A 17,896-nucleotide genomic window follows, 5' to 3' on the forward strand; every position below is an offset into this window, starting at 1 on the left:
GTAATAACGCTGCCTACTGGTGTTACGTAATATTTCCAAGCGCTGTCGTCTTATTTGGTGTCTATGAGGGATTACCTCGCTCACTCTCTCTCTCTCTCCATAAACCATTGATGGTGATGTCACACTGCAGCTTCTCCGCTCGAGATCTCGCGAGACATGCTGCCAACAATCCAGACGCGTTCTTCTCGCGGTGACGAGTTTGCCCCCCGCCCCTTCCTCCGTCGTTCCCCTCCTTCTCCTCCTTCCCACGCCCCAGTGCGCTGTGGGATAGTGCCACTATAAAGTATATCCTCTCTCGGAGAAAGATAAGAAGCCCGAGACAGGAGGGGGATGAAGATGGCGGACGCCAAGCAGAAGAGGAACGAGCAGCTGAAGCGGTGGCTGGGCTCCGAGACAGACCTGGAGCCGCCGATCCTGAAGAAGAAGAAGACGAAGGTGAAGTTCGACGATGGCGCCGTGTTCCTGGCCGCTTGCTCCAGCGGCGACACCGAGGAGGTGCTCCGAATGCTCGACCGCGGCGCCGACATCAACTACGCCAACGTCGACGGTCTTACCGCCCTCCACCAGGTGAGTCGTCCCGGTGAAGGGTGTGCAAGGCCGCCTGTTGGAGCTACCTTCGGGGGTACAAATGTCCCTTGAACACCTGTCAAGTGGAAGCCATTCTCCCGTTGTTTACCTACTTTAGCACAACCGCTCGCTTTCACCACAACTTCCTCCCTCTGTTCTGATGGGGAAATATTCAGATATTTATCAAATGGCCTAAATGATCACTTTCTTGTGTGCACACAACAAGCAGCAAAGTTAACGGCTCGGTGCCTTTTTGCGTGCGGGGGGCTACTTCATGGCCGTCAACACCAGGCTATACACAGAGTCGGCGGGCGCAGTCTAATTGCTGTAATGCTGCAGCTCCCCAGCAGTGTGTTGTCGGTTATTTGTCGTCGTTATTCGGCTTTGCTACTTTTGCAATGGCGGTGGTTTTGTGTCGCTCCCAAGGCGTCATTAAATGGAAAAGTTACATGCTAGCTGGCGGCTAAAGTCGGTTTGTTGATAAATCCTCCATTGCACTGCTGCTAGGAAGCTAGCTAGTAGTTAGCCACGCTAGTTGGACATACACGTTATTAGCCTGGGCTTGTGTTGTGTTGTGTCGTGTGGCAACCACATGATTCATTGTGTTGTTATTAAACGTTGCACGCTGCTGGGTCAGTTTATTGGTAAATCACCAATGTGCACCGTTAGCGAGTAAAATGATGCTAATGCTACGTTAGCATTGTGGATGGTGCTCCAGTTAGCTTCCATCGATGCAATAAACGAGGCTTTTGTGGGAGTAGCTATAACGGTGTAGTCATTTTGTCTTTGCAGAGCATCGTCATTTGAAGTCGTGTGTTGTGCGAACTGTGAAGTTTGTGTGCATTTGACGGACATGTCAGCGTTCCCCCCTGCTAGCTCCCGCTGCTAGCCGCCGTGCTCGCAGTGCAATGATGAAATGGCAGCTCTTTGGGCTGACGAATGTCGCTATTTACTCATTGCATTCTTATGCTTAGCCCAATCATGATAACATTTCTCGTTTTTACACCTTGAGTGATTGTAAAGGTATGCTAGTTGGGTGTTAGGGAGAGTCTGATAATGGCTTCACTGATGTGCAAAACCTTTTTATTTGGTTATTTAATTCCTGCTTGCATACATTATTACAACCTGCTTTACCACAATATGCACTTGATGTCATTTGTAGTTATATGCGTATTTGTCATATTCTCATTGATCACTTTGTTATTGACCTTGCAGGGTTCGGTTGAAGATGCTGCACATCAACAGGTCTTCACATCTGTTACCACTTGCAGAGTATCTGTTTTTTAACAGAACACTGTGTTTTTGCACTCAGTACCTGTATTTTAACGAGCAGCTCATGATCAATTGAGCTTGATGCATGACGTTCTTCTTTCTGTTGGAGAACCGGTGATAAAACCTTAACGCAATGATTGCGGGGTTACACGTGATACATAAATTACACATAAATATGTAGCAATGTCAACTGAATTACTCATACCTACATGACTTGTCATCATGTACTCATAGTTTGCATACTCATGCATGAACATTTTATTTAAATAGCAAATCTACACACCTGACCCGCCTCCTCCTTAAGGCAAAATGTTGCCTTTTTTTAGATGATGGGCGCCACAGATGTAACCATCCCTGGAGAAGAGAGTCTGCAGTGTGTTTAGTGGCGTATCTAATCTCTCAGTGGGGGTCTATTTGTTCTTTCGTCTTGTCACTGCCGACAGGACTCGTATTGGATCTTTTGGAAGAATGCTTTTCAATGCGTTTTAGTGACTCCCAGCTTTGTTGTGGAGCGCGTCATTTCAGCACATGAGGGCACGCAGCCGCGATCCCAAAAGCCGTTGACCGGGGCAGGGTTATAAATACTGTTGCCGCAAGTTCTCCCCGACTGGGTTTCAAGGGATGATGCTAAGTTTGGCGATGACTCAGTCGGCGGCAACGCTTTGTAGTATAGGGCCTGAACAGAAGTCTCCAGCCTTCTGTCATTTCCAATAAGAACGCTCTGTGGAATGACCCATCGATGATAATAGAACGTGTCTACTTTTACCAGCAGTTTCCATTCAGCCACGCAAAGGACACTGGTTCAGGTGCGCCGCAGAGAGGATGTGAAAGTGAAAGACCAACGCTGTTGAACTGCAGATATTCTGAACCCTCTTTGCTAAACTGGTCTCGGGAGCGCAGCATTCCGAGTGCTGTCGCCTCGGCCTCTGCATTCCTCACATGACAGTATTTGGAAACCATGGCAAAGAGCGAGCGAGCAGACATTCCTCAGCTGTCACCTAAGCCCCTCCCCCTCGAGTCTTCACCCCCCCTCCCGACTTGCCTGTCCCAATACCACCAGGCCACTGAGCTCCACCAAGCCAATTAGCGTGGAGGTAACCAAGAAAATCTCCACACTGACCCACACCTGAACTCTCGGCTTCCCTCTACTGCCTTTTCCCGACCTCCCCGGCCAACGCTGTTGGACCCGATTCAACGGCTCGCTGCGTTACGTCCCTGGAAGACTTTATCTCTAGCTGTCGCCATGACAACGATTCTGCGAGGTTGCTAGCGGCTGGTGTCGGTGGATTTGCATGTACAGAGTGGGAGTTGCGTAACCGACTGAACGCAGAGAGCGAGAGAGCCTTTGGCAGAGCTCGGCAGCTAGAAATGAGTCAAGCTCTTGAAAGTTGCCATGGAACCGTCGAGGCGCATGCGGCGGCGCATGGCGAGGCGTCCATGAGCCTCTTGTCCAGGCCAGGGGCGGCCACCAGAGTCTGACTCATCGGTTGTTGAATTAATTCCACATAAACAGTTGAAGCAGAATATTGCTGGGTTAACTTTAACTGCCCTCCACAAGTGGTTTAATAATAACCAACTTGACAAGAATCCAATCCTGTATTGTTTTGCTATTCTATGAGTGGCTGAGATGTGCAAAACATGCGCGTGATATTTTATAACAAAATGAACATGTTGCTCTTACCTGTTTTACGCGACACTTTAAAGCGTCCTGTAACCACCAGAAATGTGTTAGGTCTGAAGCTTAATGATGTGCCTCATAAGCAACCCCCAGGCTCGATGACTTCTTAGTAAATACTACAGAGAATTGCATATTTTAAAGGTGACGTGCTGATGTCTTTAAAGTATTTTCACGATGAGCACTGGGTTCTGTTGCACTCCTGGCAAAGATGCCCAGATGAGAAAGCAGAGGTTTGGTTGTAAAAGCTTGATTTTAAAAATGTTATGAAAACTGGAGCAATGTATCCAATAAGAAAACAATTTCATCCAATTAATCTCTTCCAGACACCTGACAATACATTTAACACATTTGATAGGGAATAATTAATATCGACTCTCGCAACATTGCCCTTGAAAGTTTGCAGTTTGAGGATTTTTTTTGAATGGGTCTCTAATGATATTTTTTTTCTACATTTAAAACATATCGTTGTGGTCTACATAACATGAAATGTTGTTTTTTTTTGTTCAAAATGTTGCATAGGTTATGTTCTACAGACTATCTTCAAACAGCTTTTTGACTGTCTCTTCAGGATGCGCTGTTTTTAACCTTGTTGGAGGTACCGAACCCCACCAGTTTCATATGCGCATTTACCCAACCCTTCTTTAGTGGAAAAAATAAATAAAAATTCAAGACAAAGTTATTTGTTTTTGGTAACACTTTAATATGAGGAACATATTCTAAGTAACAAAAATGTAATTTAGAGTTATTTGGACACTAGGGGAACATATTCTAAGTAATAAAGACTTAATTTAAAGTTATTTGGTTAGGGTCAGGGTTAGGGTTATAATAAGGCCATGCCGAATAAGGCATTAATAAGTACTTAATAATGACTAGTTAAGAGCCAATATGTTACTAATTTGCATGTTAATAAGCAACTAATTAATGGTGAATATCTTTCCCATACTAAAGTGTTACCATGTTTTCTTGCTGGTGCATAAAATGAACCGTGCATGAACATCACCTTGTTAACAAAACCAACACTGCATAAACTCACAACAAATGACACACCTGCAAATCAGTCAGCTGTTGCCGTATCCGTAATACGCCGATAGGGAGAAGTTTGTATTTACACGATGAGTCGGGTGTGTTTTGACCTCCGCCCCTGAGGCCGACTTACCGAACACCTAGGGTTCGATCGAACCCAGGTTAAGAACCACTGGTCTAGGCTCTTACGTGAATGAGTTAAATAATATTATTTGATATTTTACGGTAATGTGTTAATAATTTAACACATAAGTCGCTCCTGAGTATAAGTCGCACCCCCGGCCAAACTATGAAAAAAACTGCGACTTATAGTCCGAAAAATATGGTATATGCATAATTCATGTCAAGAGGGCCCCAGCCTCGTTGCAACCCCGAGAGTGACAAGCGGTAGAACATGGATGGATGCCGAGAGGGCCCTCAAAATGTTAATTTAGAACCGTATTTAGGTCATTTTTGATTTTGATTTCTAAAAAAATGTTTTGACTTTGCAGAAATTCATATACGTTCAGGTCCGGAACCAATCAACCACGGACAAATGAGGTATAACTGGAAGAAGAGGGTGTTGGAAAAAAGTGTATTTACATCAGAATCGCGATTCTGAATAGTTTAAAAATATTTGAACATTTTTTTTAAAAGGTGGTCTTTTAGGCCATCTCCGCGCTTACTTTACTGCATGTGTACGTCATACGTCAGCAGCTAAAAGAGGTGCTTTTGTAACCTCCTTTTGAAAAGGTTTTATTATTGTCTAATACCAAATAAGAATTGCGAGAATTGGTTTGTATCGAGAATGGATTCTGAATCGAATCCTCACAAGAATCCAAATTGAATTTAATTGAATTGTTCGATCCACATCCACACTGTATAGTTTCATATGCAGAAAAAAATGTGAAATACGAATGAAATGTATAAATGTAGACTTTCATTTTTCCACATTTATCCATAGAAGACTCTTCTTTGTGATGAGCGGAGACAGAAAATGGGAAAGCCACAAAAAACTACCTTTTTGTTCTTTCCTGTGAGTTCTTGAATTACATATTGTTTCTCACCTTCTTTCATGGCAACTTTATTTGGCCCCACATTGGATTATTTTCCTGTCAAGCACAATAAATGAAGCAGATAGTTAAAGTGCAAGTGTGTTAGTAGCTAAAAACTACAGAGTTTTAACAAGTGATGACATCCTAGGGCACTTGAGTCCGCTGAATATGCGTGCAAAAGGACTAGTTTTGAGGCGCAATGTTTGGCTAAACAGTAACCAAGACGGTATACTAAAGCCGCGTCAAACTTTTGGCGAACATATCAGTCCATTTGGGGCCACTGCAAACGGTCCTAAATATCAACATCTCCAGTTGATGTAGCTTTAGAAATTAACATGAGTGCTCTCTAATACCTCATTTATCTACAAAGTTACAATAATGGAATGCTTTAGATATATAAATACGTTTTACTATTGTAAAGACAAAAGAAGACGGACACTTGATTGATTGCTGGATTTGATTAAAGGCAGCAATGTTTTGAAATTTCATTGACCCCTTCTTTATCTATCCTGAGCTTCCTCCCACATTATCACAAGTTAACAAGATAAGGCTGTCTGACAGTCGCCAAGAGCCACTGGTGCATTTTGCAGAATACATTAAAGGTGCACCTCCATAATTTATGGACTGGAATCTAGACAGTCTTGATTTGAACACACTTTGTTTTGCCCTCAATCGTCTGCCAGACTGTAAGCCATTGGCTCTATTTTTGCAAATTAAGCTAATTACCCGACTTTGTATCTGCGGTTCTGCACACGACAATATACATGATATTTTTGCTTCCTTCTGTCGCATTCTGAAGGCCAGCCGTCATAATTTTGACATTAACCGCGCTGCTTTGAACAACAAAACAGGTCAACCGCAAGTGAATGTCTGCCTATAATTTGTATATGAACTGACGGTAGGATCTAGCATGTATAGTAATAATTGGTATGCATTATTATTATTACACTTGAATGCGAATGGTCAAAAGGAAGACAAATGTTTGTAATCTTCGTTTAGACTTGAAGCCACCTATCCGATGACTAAGCGTGCGCATTTTACAAGCATGCATTTCGCCCCGTCTGTAATTGGTAGGTCTCTCCTTGTAGAGCCGGCCTTGCTCGCCGTCTCATTCAGGCGCCCAACCAACCCCGTAATCATCAGCAGGAAGTCCCTGTGATGTTTGCCTCGCAGAGCCGCCAGGTCGTCACCGGCTGGCTCGTGACTCGCCGCTGACGACATCAAGAAAAGCACTCAGAAACAAACAAAATTTCTTCTTCCCGATACCGCTGCGAGAATGCATAATGGTGCTCCTTGCCGGGGGCACCCGGGGATCTGGAAACGCGAGGTTTCTCTGAAGTATTTCGGCTAACGACACAGCAGGTTGGAACTGGTTCACTCGGGGTCGTAAGGAGAATTCCTCAGGGGAGCAAACCTGCTGCTACGCATCCTCGCTGTGCTGACTCTGTAACGTGGACACAGACTTGACCTGACCCCAAAGTGGAATAACCCCTACCGTAAATTAAGATTATCCTTATCACGTGTACCAATTAATGAAAAGTGGGTCGGTGGGTTAATTAATGCATGCCTCCTCCAGGCTGTGTATTACGTTGCACCGCTATGAAATGTTTGCAGGATGACTTCAGATCATCAAACTGCTACACAATCTCCCTACCGTTCCGCCCCCTTTAACCCTGAGATGTGTAGCATCAAGTCTGTTTTCTTCTTACAAGTCTGTCAGACTGTGCGATTTTAGCCTGTCGTCACAAGTCTGTACTTTAGGTGGCGGTATGCATCGTAACTTTGCTTCTTAACATACCTCATACGCACCTGGTCTGCCAGAGAATAAGACGATGCAGAGGTGGGAATCTTTGGGCCTCTCATGATTCGATTACGATTAGATTATAAATCAATTATTTATACATCTTTAATTACTGTATTGTATATTATTATTACATATTCTAAGTGTTTCATTTAAGTATTTCATTTTTTTTGCCTACTGATGTATGCAGTACTGTCATTTCCAGTTTTTGAATGTTCCTGCGCACAGCATAGATATGTGTATGAAAGACTAGATAGATGAGAACTGTAGCTGCCTGCTAAGTGAAAAAATAAATAAACGTCACTACTTTGCGAGCGGGCATTGTTGATTGAATTTTTATGCCTTCTAAAACCACAGAATGTTTTTAGACACTTTGCCCCCCCGTTGCCTTAGCTGATTACTCTCGGCTGTGACACAGTTCCTATTAGCCTTCTGTTGAATGTACAAAGTATTTATTCTTTGTTTCACTACTTCACATTTAAGCTAAATTAGCGCTGTGCCGAGCATAGCGTTTCATCTCCTCCCCCCCTTTGTGTGTCCGCGCTAACCCCTAACGTTAAAAGAATGTTTGCTAATGGTTCTCCATGGTTAGTTTGAACCAAACCTAGAACACTTGTCCATCGATTCAAAATCGTCCACGTTCTAATCGTGATGCATCGGAGAATCAATAATTTTTTTCCCACCTCTTGGGATCAGTGTTGCCAATTTAGCAACTTTGTTGCTATATTGAGTGAATATTTTAAACCCTATACTCCTTTTCAAAGAAAGCGACTATGTGACAAGTTTAGCGACATCATCTGGTGTTGGAACACTTTTGGGGATTGACATATTGTGACTTGTTGTTGTTGAGCTGCCTGCTGCCAAGCTTTTTACAAGCCACCTTGGAAGTGCAAACACTGGATGGTAGAAACTGTAAATTCCTCATTGTCCTCCCGAAAGGCCAGCTCATTTAATGCCCGACCCCAGCCGTGCGTTGTCTGTGGAAGTAGGGTGATGTTGCATTCGTCGCACGCTTATTCAAAATGGCAGCGTCCTCAGGCAGCGAAATAAGGGGGTGATATGATATACACACACACACACATGTCTTGACATTTCAATGATTGAATTTGGCATTTAACTTCATTAAAACATATTTATAATTTTAGACAGCTGTGTTGTCAACACGCAATCCAATTAATTTGCTTCAGTCTGCTTTTGTAGCACTTGAGTCCGGTCAACGATTCCACTTAAATTGAATGTTAATTGATTGCTGAGTGAATAATTCATGCTCCCCTCCCCTCTAGCGTATGCCATTAGTATGCAGCAAATCAACATACGATTCATAGAACACAGAATAACAAAATATTTTGTCGCCTTTGTTTCACTAGCTTAACCTGCTTTCATCAACGTTATGGAAAAACAAGGGCTGTCAAGTGATACATTTTTTAAGTCAGATTAATCACATTCTAAATCCGTCATTAATCATGATCAATCACAGCTTATTATTTGCTAGGATGAGTAACATTTGTTGAAGGAAATACCCCAATATTTGGGTACAAATGCAATTTGGTCGTCAGACATACAGGAAAAACTTCTCAATGTTTTACTGAACTGCGAGTCATTGATTTGCTCAAAACCTGGTGAAAAAACGTATAGTAAAAATTAAGTGCACATTTTGAAAGTCTATGCAGTCTGCAATAATCTTGCAAACAAGGTACAGTTACTTATCGATAATGTAGTAAACACTCAAACAATTTAACAGTGCAATATTTACTCTTCTTTAGTTTAAAGCTTGTTTACCTTTTTCAGATGACAATGCTGATCTTTTTTTTTTGGGAACAATGCCACTTCAGCTCGTGATTACTTACAGATGTCCAAAGTTCTCCAGGAAGCAAAATAAATTCACATTCAATCTATAGTTGCAGGTTAATGTTCTTGTATGGGTAGTACAGTTGGTTTATCTTTGCTGTGATTGTGCCTCTCCAGGGTATGTACGACGAATCAGCTGTGGTGATATGAATGACATTTCTTGCAGGACTTGGTCCTCACAGATGTTAGATGTCCTGCATGCGGTGGCTGTTTAGCAAAAGCATATGTTTAACTTAACTGTGCTACTTTTGTTGACAACATTGACTCTGTAAATGTTGCCAGCGTAGTGTTCTCTGCTTGTTGTGGATGCATGTAGCTATCGGCGTGAGCAGAGCAGCAAAACCAGCTGACCGGCAGCAGTTGTCACTGCTCGCTGAGGACGGTGACGGCTGCTTGCTTTCACCACAGTTGATGTGCGTCGATTATAAAAAACGTGTGTCCCTGCAATACCAGCACCTTACCTTAGTTTTATCCAAGGTTCTGTTTTGAACCTCGCATCACAGACCGTGTAACAAATGGCTGCGTCTTCCGGGTTAAGCCTTAACCCCGAAATGATTCATCTTCATTCATATTTGAGAATTGATTTTTATTAATCACATGCGTTAACACGGTAATGTTGACAGCCCGAGAAAAAAACACTTAATTGATTTTCACCTGGAGGGGTTTGACTCATTATAATGTTGCACCAATCCTGGACTTATTGGTAGCGATGGTAGGAGGGGATCTAAGTGTTTCTGGCCAAAGAGTAACAGGAAGTGGCTGTTTATTTTTCTCATTTCCTCTTTGAGGCTGCACTAGTGAGGCTGCTCCTTCCACTCCCTCTGCTGTTATCATCGCTTGCTTGCCCAACACAGACACGTGTATATACACACACACACACACACACACACACACACACACACACACACACACACACACACACACACACACACACACACGCCTCCACCATTTGTATATCACCCTGGTGTTATTTTACTCTGTTCAAGGCTGGCTTTGGCTGAATGAGAGGATCCATATTGGCGCTGCTAATGGTCGTAAATCGAGAGGGTGCCTGCATGCCAGACCCTGGCATCTACACTGTCCACTTAACCTCTGCAGTTGCAAGCCTTTTGGCATTAGCGGTGGCTCCGTGCAGCTCCACTTTGAGCCCCGACCTGTCACTGGTCGCCGAACTTCGCATAAAGCCCCCGTTTATATCCAAATGTCAGCAGCCGTGGTTTTTCGCTCGTGCCCCTTCGCCCCCGCTTCATGTTGCTTGGGTCTATTGTTCTGGCTGCTGAGAAGGAGAAGACGAAAGGCTCAAAGTGAAACTTGCAAGTTGCATAATCTTGCTGGCCTTTTTACACCTCCCCTTCTCAATCCTGCTCTTCTTTTTCCATGGGAATCCCAGTGCCTTATATGGTCGTTCTCAGTAGTAGCTACAAGTAGAAGGCTGCGTGTGTGCGCATGTGTGCGTGTGTTTTAGGGCTCATAAGTGAGCTCATCTGGAGTAGAGGGACCCAGCTGGTCGCCCTGCAGCGCTCGACGCCTCCCCCTTGTAGCCGCTGGCCTCCTGAACCCGACCAACTGCACAGGAGCTGTGAACTCTTTGTCTTCCTGCACGTCTTTGTGTAAATTCCTACATGCACGCTACATGTAACTTTTGCATCACACAGTTCTTTTATCAGTTCTGCTGTTTGGTTGTGTTAAAACTCCCAAGCAAACCGCCTCCCTCACATGTGCGCGTGCAGACCCACAACACACAGAGGTGGTAAGAAGGAATTCCTTTTGTGGAAGTGGTTGTGCGCCGCAGAACAGATGACGCGGACTGCCAGGCGTGGCTAGAGCGCTGAAGCCTCAAGGGCCAAGGCTAGGAGTAATACTTATCTGGGAATTTCTCCACTGGTATGCTAGTCCGGGGCTGTCCTGTAGTCTGGTTAGGAGCTTGTCCTACCAGAGAAGGCAAGATATTGTTTCTTCACATATGGAGGAAAAGCCAAATGAATCTATGCAGTTCCAAACGTTTGTTTATTCATCCATGAATTTCAGATTTTTTCTTAAATTTTTTCACACTACAGCTTCCAAATATTACAGCTGACTTTTGGAGGCAGCTTTCCATAGGCATAGACCAACTTTATGATTCGGCTACCAACCGGTAAAAGTAGCTTAGTTGAATTCATTACTAATGTTTTGAAACTCTTGTCCTTTCTTTTAATTGATAATAAAAATGTTTGCTACAACTTTATTGTAATCTGACGTCACAAGGAGGGATGTATATTGTTATGAGTTTATCGATACTGATACCAATATTGATATTCCTTAACTATACCGGTATTCCTCTGTACTCTTATCGGTAATATACTGTAATTGGTATAAATAAAGATGTGGAAAAATGCATTTTTTATTTCCATTTTTAGGAGCACGATATTGTTGACAGTGCCCACAGCAGGGAAGTATTTTATCAAATCTTAAACAACTATATTTGTAGTGCAAGGTGCAATGCAGTTATGTCTAGGGATGAGTACCGTTCACCTTTGAATCAATACCGGTCAGGGTTTCCCCTAGATTGCCAAGATACCTGTGGCTGTGGGGGTGTGGTCAGTATGACATATTTGTTGTTATGCATTCTTCTCCTTAAAAGCCGCCACTGTCATCTTAAATGTTCAAGATCGACGCCCGCGGGTATGTCTCGGATACATCAAAGTACGTCCACAGCGCGGGCATGCTGCCTCTGCTCCAGACAACCCGTGCGTATAGCTTACAGTATCACAACATCCGGTTTGGGCGGCACTGTTCAGTCTTTTTTTCGGTGGCCACTATTCAATAGTGCTTAAATAATAAAGTGTATATATATATATCTCCATTCATATTGTAAATACCTGCTGTTGTTAAAGTGTATGTGTGTTTATGATGTTTATTTTTCCCTTGGTCTGGAACACACCGTGTTTTTGTGTGTCAGAGTGAAGCATGGAGAGAAACGTGTGTGCACGAAGGAAATACTAGCTGGAATTGGGCTTGTTGTTAGCATAATATTGCAGGCCTGGAATTTCAACTTTTTAAGGTCAAGGCAAGTGTTGCCATCAAGGAGGGTTCATATTTTAGGGCACCAAGGCAAGTTGGAAGGGCACCAAGTCAAACATTATTTTCTTTTGAGGCAGGGGCTCCAAAGCGCGCGTACATATATATCTATCTATCTTTATCTATCTATTTTCTACCGCTTATTCCCTTCGGGGTTGCGGGGGGCGCTGGAGCCTATCTCAGCTACAATCGGGCGGAAGGTGGGGTACACCCTGGACAAGTCGCCACCTCATCGCAGGGCCAACTTATTTATCTGAAAAAATGGACATAGTTTCTCTTACGCCGGCCTACCTGGCCGGTCTAGGGAGCATGTGCCTGACCTAAATTCACCAAACACCTGACGTACTTCCAGACCCTGATGCAAATAGTGTATCTCTGAGAAAGTCTCAGAACAACTCGGCTGTTCTCGTTGTCGGTTAACCTTTGACACGCGCTTCCAAAATGGCGTGACCATGTTGTTTATACAGATTAACGTTAATTATGCGATGTCTTAAACAGATGAAAATGTAAGAAAAAAAAGTCACGTCGGAGTGTTTTTATCAATTTATTCGACGGAACAAATACGTTACAATTATCCATTATAGGGATGTCACAGTATGAACATTTGTTATTAAAGTTATTATGACCAAAATTATCACGGTTATCCTTATTATAACGGTAACTTTAAATGTGCTCAACCTTTTTCAAAAACTACTTACACTGAAATCCTTCAACCAAATTATATATTTTTTTTACAAACACATCCAAAATGTATATATGTACCTTAAGTAGAAAGTTGAATGTGCATATGAAAGCAACACAATCATTATAAACAAAGTAATATGGCAGAAACAAAATAATACTATAAATAAATTAAAATAAATGTGAAAAATTCTCAAGATGGCACCTTATGGACATAAGACATAAGCACTTTTTGTCCATATAGCTAAAAATAGTGTTATATGAGGTCAAATCTTATACGTAGGACTGCAGAGTTATGGGCAAAATAATTAAGGTTATTTTTATCAATACTGAAATCACGATTATTAATCATGATTATTCACTATGCTTTGTTAAACCGTGTTGGGGTGTGAATGTGACACTACCATGTAATTTGTAACATCTAATATAAATGCAAATCCATGTAAGGTCAGGTCGGTTAGATCTGCTACTGGTAGCCTGTAATCCAGTACAACCAGTTTCAGGGTCGGGCTGCCGGCGACTCAACTGGCATTCCCATCAGTGCCCAACTGGGGCTGTTGAGGTGGGTGGCTAGACACCCTGGTGGAACCAAAAACAAGATTCACCAAAGGGCAAAGGGCACTCTTTCATCGGCCATCTAGCAGGGTAGGAAAAGCTCAACATCCTTGGCCGGACGTCTTTCTAGGAGAAGGACAACTCTGACTACAAACCTGGTTATGTAATACCCGTATACTTGGTGTCTACACTGCACTATCGGGCGGATGAGCGGAACAAACCAGCAAACGGCCAGGGCGGAGGAGGTCTATACATATACATAGACTCAACGACCATGTGTAAAGGAGTAAACTTTCCAAAAATCAGGAGTGGAGCCCCGAAGGTGGATTGGTGCCCTGTAAACACTGTTTCGGCAGCTCCTGCAGCCAAGCTGATGCCAAACGTCATGCTCAGCATTCCTTTGGATTTCATCAGCAAGCTCGAGAGGGGTACCTGACGACTTTGCAACCCAGGATCTCCATATGTAATGCCCAGACTTATGCTCTGGAGAGGACACTCCAGCTTCACTTAAACCAAGTGCGGAAAGCACAACGGTTTCTGACAGTTACAGGTTGTAAGCCCCCATCCAATTGGCGGAGGAAAGGGGCGCCACAGGTCTGTTTTGACGGTGGAAGGGATCATCGTGTCTCATCGGTCGACTACCATCCGCCATAAGCCAGGCAGCCCCTGGTCAATAAGGTGTCGTCCCGCCAACGTTTGACTGCTTCAGTGGGTACCTAGAGCTCAGTTTACTGCAAAGGCATGAAAAGCAGACAGTTAATTTTTGTACCAGACAAACGAAACAAGAAAAGAAAGAAGACTCCCGCTCTTCGATTAGCAAGCTGGAATGTGCACAGGAATATCTGATGACCTTCATGAAGTGGACGACGCCAGAAAGACGGCCATCATTGATAAGGAGCTTACCAGGCTTGATGTCAACATAGCTGTTCTTCAAGAAACCAGGCTAGCCTCCAGTGGGTCTCTCAGAGAGAATAACTATACATTATTTTGGAAAGGTAGAGAACCCGAGGAGCCTCGTCAGTCAGGAGTTGGTTTTGCAGTCAGAAACACACTTTTGGCATCAGTGGAACCTCCATCAGGAGGTACTGAGCGATTGCTGTCTATCCGTCTCAGCACGGCTACAGGTGCAGTGAACATTCTCAGTGTCTATGCTCCTACTCTTTCCTCAACTGAGGAGATTAAAGATAGATTCTATGAGCAATTTTATGAGAAGATCAAGGGTTTTCCTAAAGATGAGTGCCTAATTGTCCTTGGCGATTTTAATGCCAGAGTATGCGCAGACCATGCATGATGGCCATCTTGCTTGGGACATCATGGCATCGGAAAGATGAACATACAACCTCTGTATTACAAACACTTTCTTTAAGAGCAAACCATCGCACAAAGTATCATGGAAACATCCCAGGTCTCATCGATGGCATCAGCTTGATCTGATTATCACTAGGCGGTCGTCACTAGATAACATTCTTATTACTACAAGCTATCATAGTGCGGACTGCAATACGGACCATGCCCTTGTGAGCGCCAAAGTGCGCCTTCAGCTCCGTAAAATTCACCGCTCCAAGGCAAAGAGTTATGCCTGCATTAACACATCAAATATGTCAATTTCATGCAAAGTGGATGATTATGTATCAACCCTGGACCAAGCTCTTGTAAACCTGCCGGAGCATGATGCTACAGCAAAATGGAACGTCATGAAAGAAGCAATTTACAATACAGTTATTTCTACTTTTAGGAAGAAGGAAAGAACTAGGCAGTAAACCAGTCGTGACTATCTACCAATCATGGAACCAGCAATTGAGGCCAAACGCAGAGCATTTTTGGCATACAAGATGTCCAAATGTTCAGTCACTTGCAACACTCGAGTACTCGTTGTTCCACACAGCGCATTGCGAGACTGTGTGCAAACACCTATTGGCAGCAGCTCTGCAAAGATATATCCAGATGAGTGCTGAATCTGGTAACATCCGTGGCATGTACAACGGTATCAAAAAAGCAGTAGGACCTGCTGTAAAACGGACTGGTCCAATTAAATCTCGGATAGGGGAGAAGATTACCAACCGTGAAGAACAGATGGTCAGATGGGTAGAGCACTACTCAGAACTATAAGGCCGTGAAACAACCGTCTCTGATGCTGCTCTAAATGATATGAAGGAGCTACCATGAACTAGACAAAGTGCCTACAATGGTAGAGCTTGAAAAAGCTACTGATTCACTTCCATCTGACTACGCACCAGATAACGATAACATTCCACCTGAAGCTATCAAGCAAGGGAAGCCTGCCTATTAAAACGCTGTACGAATTACTGTGTCTTTGCTGGGAGGAAGGAGGAGTACCTCAGGACATACGTGATGCCACTATTGTGACTCTTTATATGAATAAAGGGGACTGCAGTGACTGCAATAGCTATAGAGGAATTTCTCCCTTGAACATTGTTGGAAAGGTGTATGCCCGCATAATCCTAAACAGGCTACAGATACTTGCAGATCATAGCTATCCTGAATCCCAATGTGGTTTCAGTGCTGGAAGATCGACGACTGACATGATGTTTTCAGTCTGGCAGATTCAAGAGAAGAGTAGAGAACACGGTCAACCTCTTTACATGATGTTCATAAATCTAACTAAGGCTTTCGATCTTGTCAGCAGGTAGGGCCTATTCAAGCTTCTACAAAAGATTGGATGTCCTCCAAAACTACTCAGCATGTTGATCTCTTTCCATTCTAACACGAAAAGAACAGTCTTGTGTGATGGATCTTGTTCGGACTCCTTCTCTATCAACAGCATTCTAACATGAAAAGAATAGTCTTGTGTGATAGATCTTGTTCGGACTCCTCTATCAACAGTGGTGTTAAGCAGGGCTGTGTCTTAGCACCAACTCTTTTTGGAATATTCTTCTCTATACTCCTGTCCTACGCTTTTGACATATCCATTGAGGGGGTCTATCTGCACACGGTCTGGCGGCAAATTGTTCAATCTGGCCAGATTACGTGCGAAGACCAAAAGGAGGTCAGTGTTAATCCGAGAGATGCTTTTTGTAGACGATGCTGCTCTTGTTACCAACACCAAAGAAGCCCTACAACGTCTAAGTGACTGTTTTGCGAATGCTTGTGAACAGTTTGGACTTACAGTTAGCCTGCAGAAAACCAATGTTAGCGTTCAAGGTACTGCAAATCCTGCTATCAAGATGAATGGTGTCACTTTAGAAGTAGTAGATATCTTTATATACCTTGGCTCGACAATCAGCTATAAACTCTCGCTTGATGTTGAACTTGACAGGAAGCTCGGAAAGGCAAATACCATCATGGCTAAACTAGCAAAACGAGTATGGGAAAACAACGCTCTTACTCAACATACAAAAATCAGAGTTTATCAGGCCTGCGTTCTCAGCACTTTACTCTACGGAAGCGAGACCTGGACTACTTACATGAAACAAGAGCGTCGACTAAACGCTTTCCACATGCGGTGCATCAAACGTATCCTTGGTATTAGTTGGCAGGACTATATTCCACAGAGTGTGATTCTTCAGCGGGCTAATATCCATAGCATAAACTCTCTGCTATGCCAGCGCCGTCTTCGATGGCTGGGACATGTTTGGCGGATGGAGGACGGACGTCTTCCCAAGGACATTATGTATGGACAACTGGCTGCTGGTTCCAGACGTGTTGGTCGTCCCTCCCTCCGGTTCAAGGACACATGCAAGAGATATTCCTCTAGACAGCTGGGAAATACAGGCGGAGAACTGAAATGTCTGGCGTCAAGCGGTTAGACGGGATATTGCAGAGGCTGATTTGAGGAGAGGCCAGCTTGCAGAGGAGAAGAGAGAGAGGGGGAAACGTACTGTAACTACCATCGCACAGCAGGTCTCTCCACATGTTTGCACTAAGTGCAACAGGGACTGCCACTCAAGAATTGGCCTGTACAGCCATGCTAAGCGTTGTCAACAAACATGAATGTACCGTATCAACAAAACATCAAGTTAAAATAGTTATAATTAAATAAGTGCATTGTATAATTACAACACTCATTATAACTGAAAAGGTATTACTGATAATTGACTAAAATAGGATGAAAAAACTATTTAAATAAAAACAATAAACTATTAATAATTAAAGTACCATTAAAAAAGGAATTAAATAAATAAAATTAAAAATTAAACATCAAATCGAAATGTCTGACCCAAGAGCATAAATCAGCATGGTCATCCGTGACTAAGCTGCCAAAGAATAAAAATGCCGCCACATCTACACTTTCATGGCAAATAATGCCAACAAACTTAGAATTTTGCAAGTTAGTTTCAATGTCATTTAATACAGTGGCACTCAATGCCTCTAGCATTTCATCTCTGGCTTTGTGATGGCCATAAGCTGTGTGGTCCCCTT

General features: G+C 43.3%; 1 protein-coding gene across 5 annotated transcripts in view; it reads left to right on the forward strand.

Annotated features, from left to right (window-relative positions):
• The first annotated feature begins 215 nt into the window (after positions 1–215).
• Positions 216–17,896, forward strand: part of ppp1r12a (protein phosphatase 1, regulatory subunit 12A) — a 76,549-nt gene continuing 58,868 nt past the window's right edge. For 3 of the 5 annotated variants that reach the window (XM_061959641.1, XM_061959639.1, XM_061959643.1), the window contains exon 1: positions 217–567. In XM_061959641.1, the coding sequence (XP_061815625.1) occupies positions 331–567 (237 nt within the window). In that variant the 5' untranslated portion in view covers positions 217–330. Of the gene's footprint in view, positions 568–17,896 lie in introns of all 5 variants that reach the window. The other 2 variants (XM_061959644.1, XM_061959640.1) reach the window with 2 other exon arrangements.

The sequence above is a fragment of the Nerophis lumbriciformis genome, linkage group LG05 (assembly GCF_033978685.3).
Source record: "Nerophis lumbriciformis linkage group LG05, RoL_Nlum_v2.1, whole genome shotgun sequence".
NCBI classification, from domain to species: Eukaryota; Metazoa; Chordata; class Actinopteri; order Syngnathiformes; family Syngnathidae; genus Nerophis; species Nerophis lumbriciformis.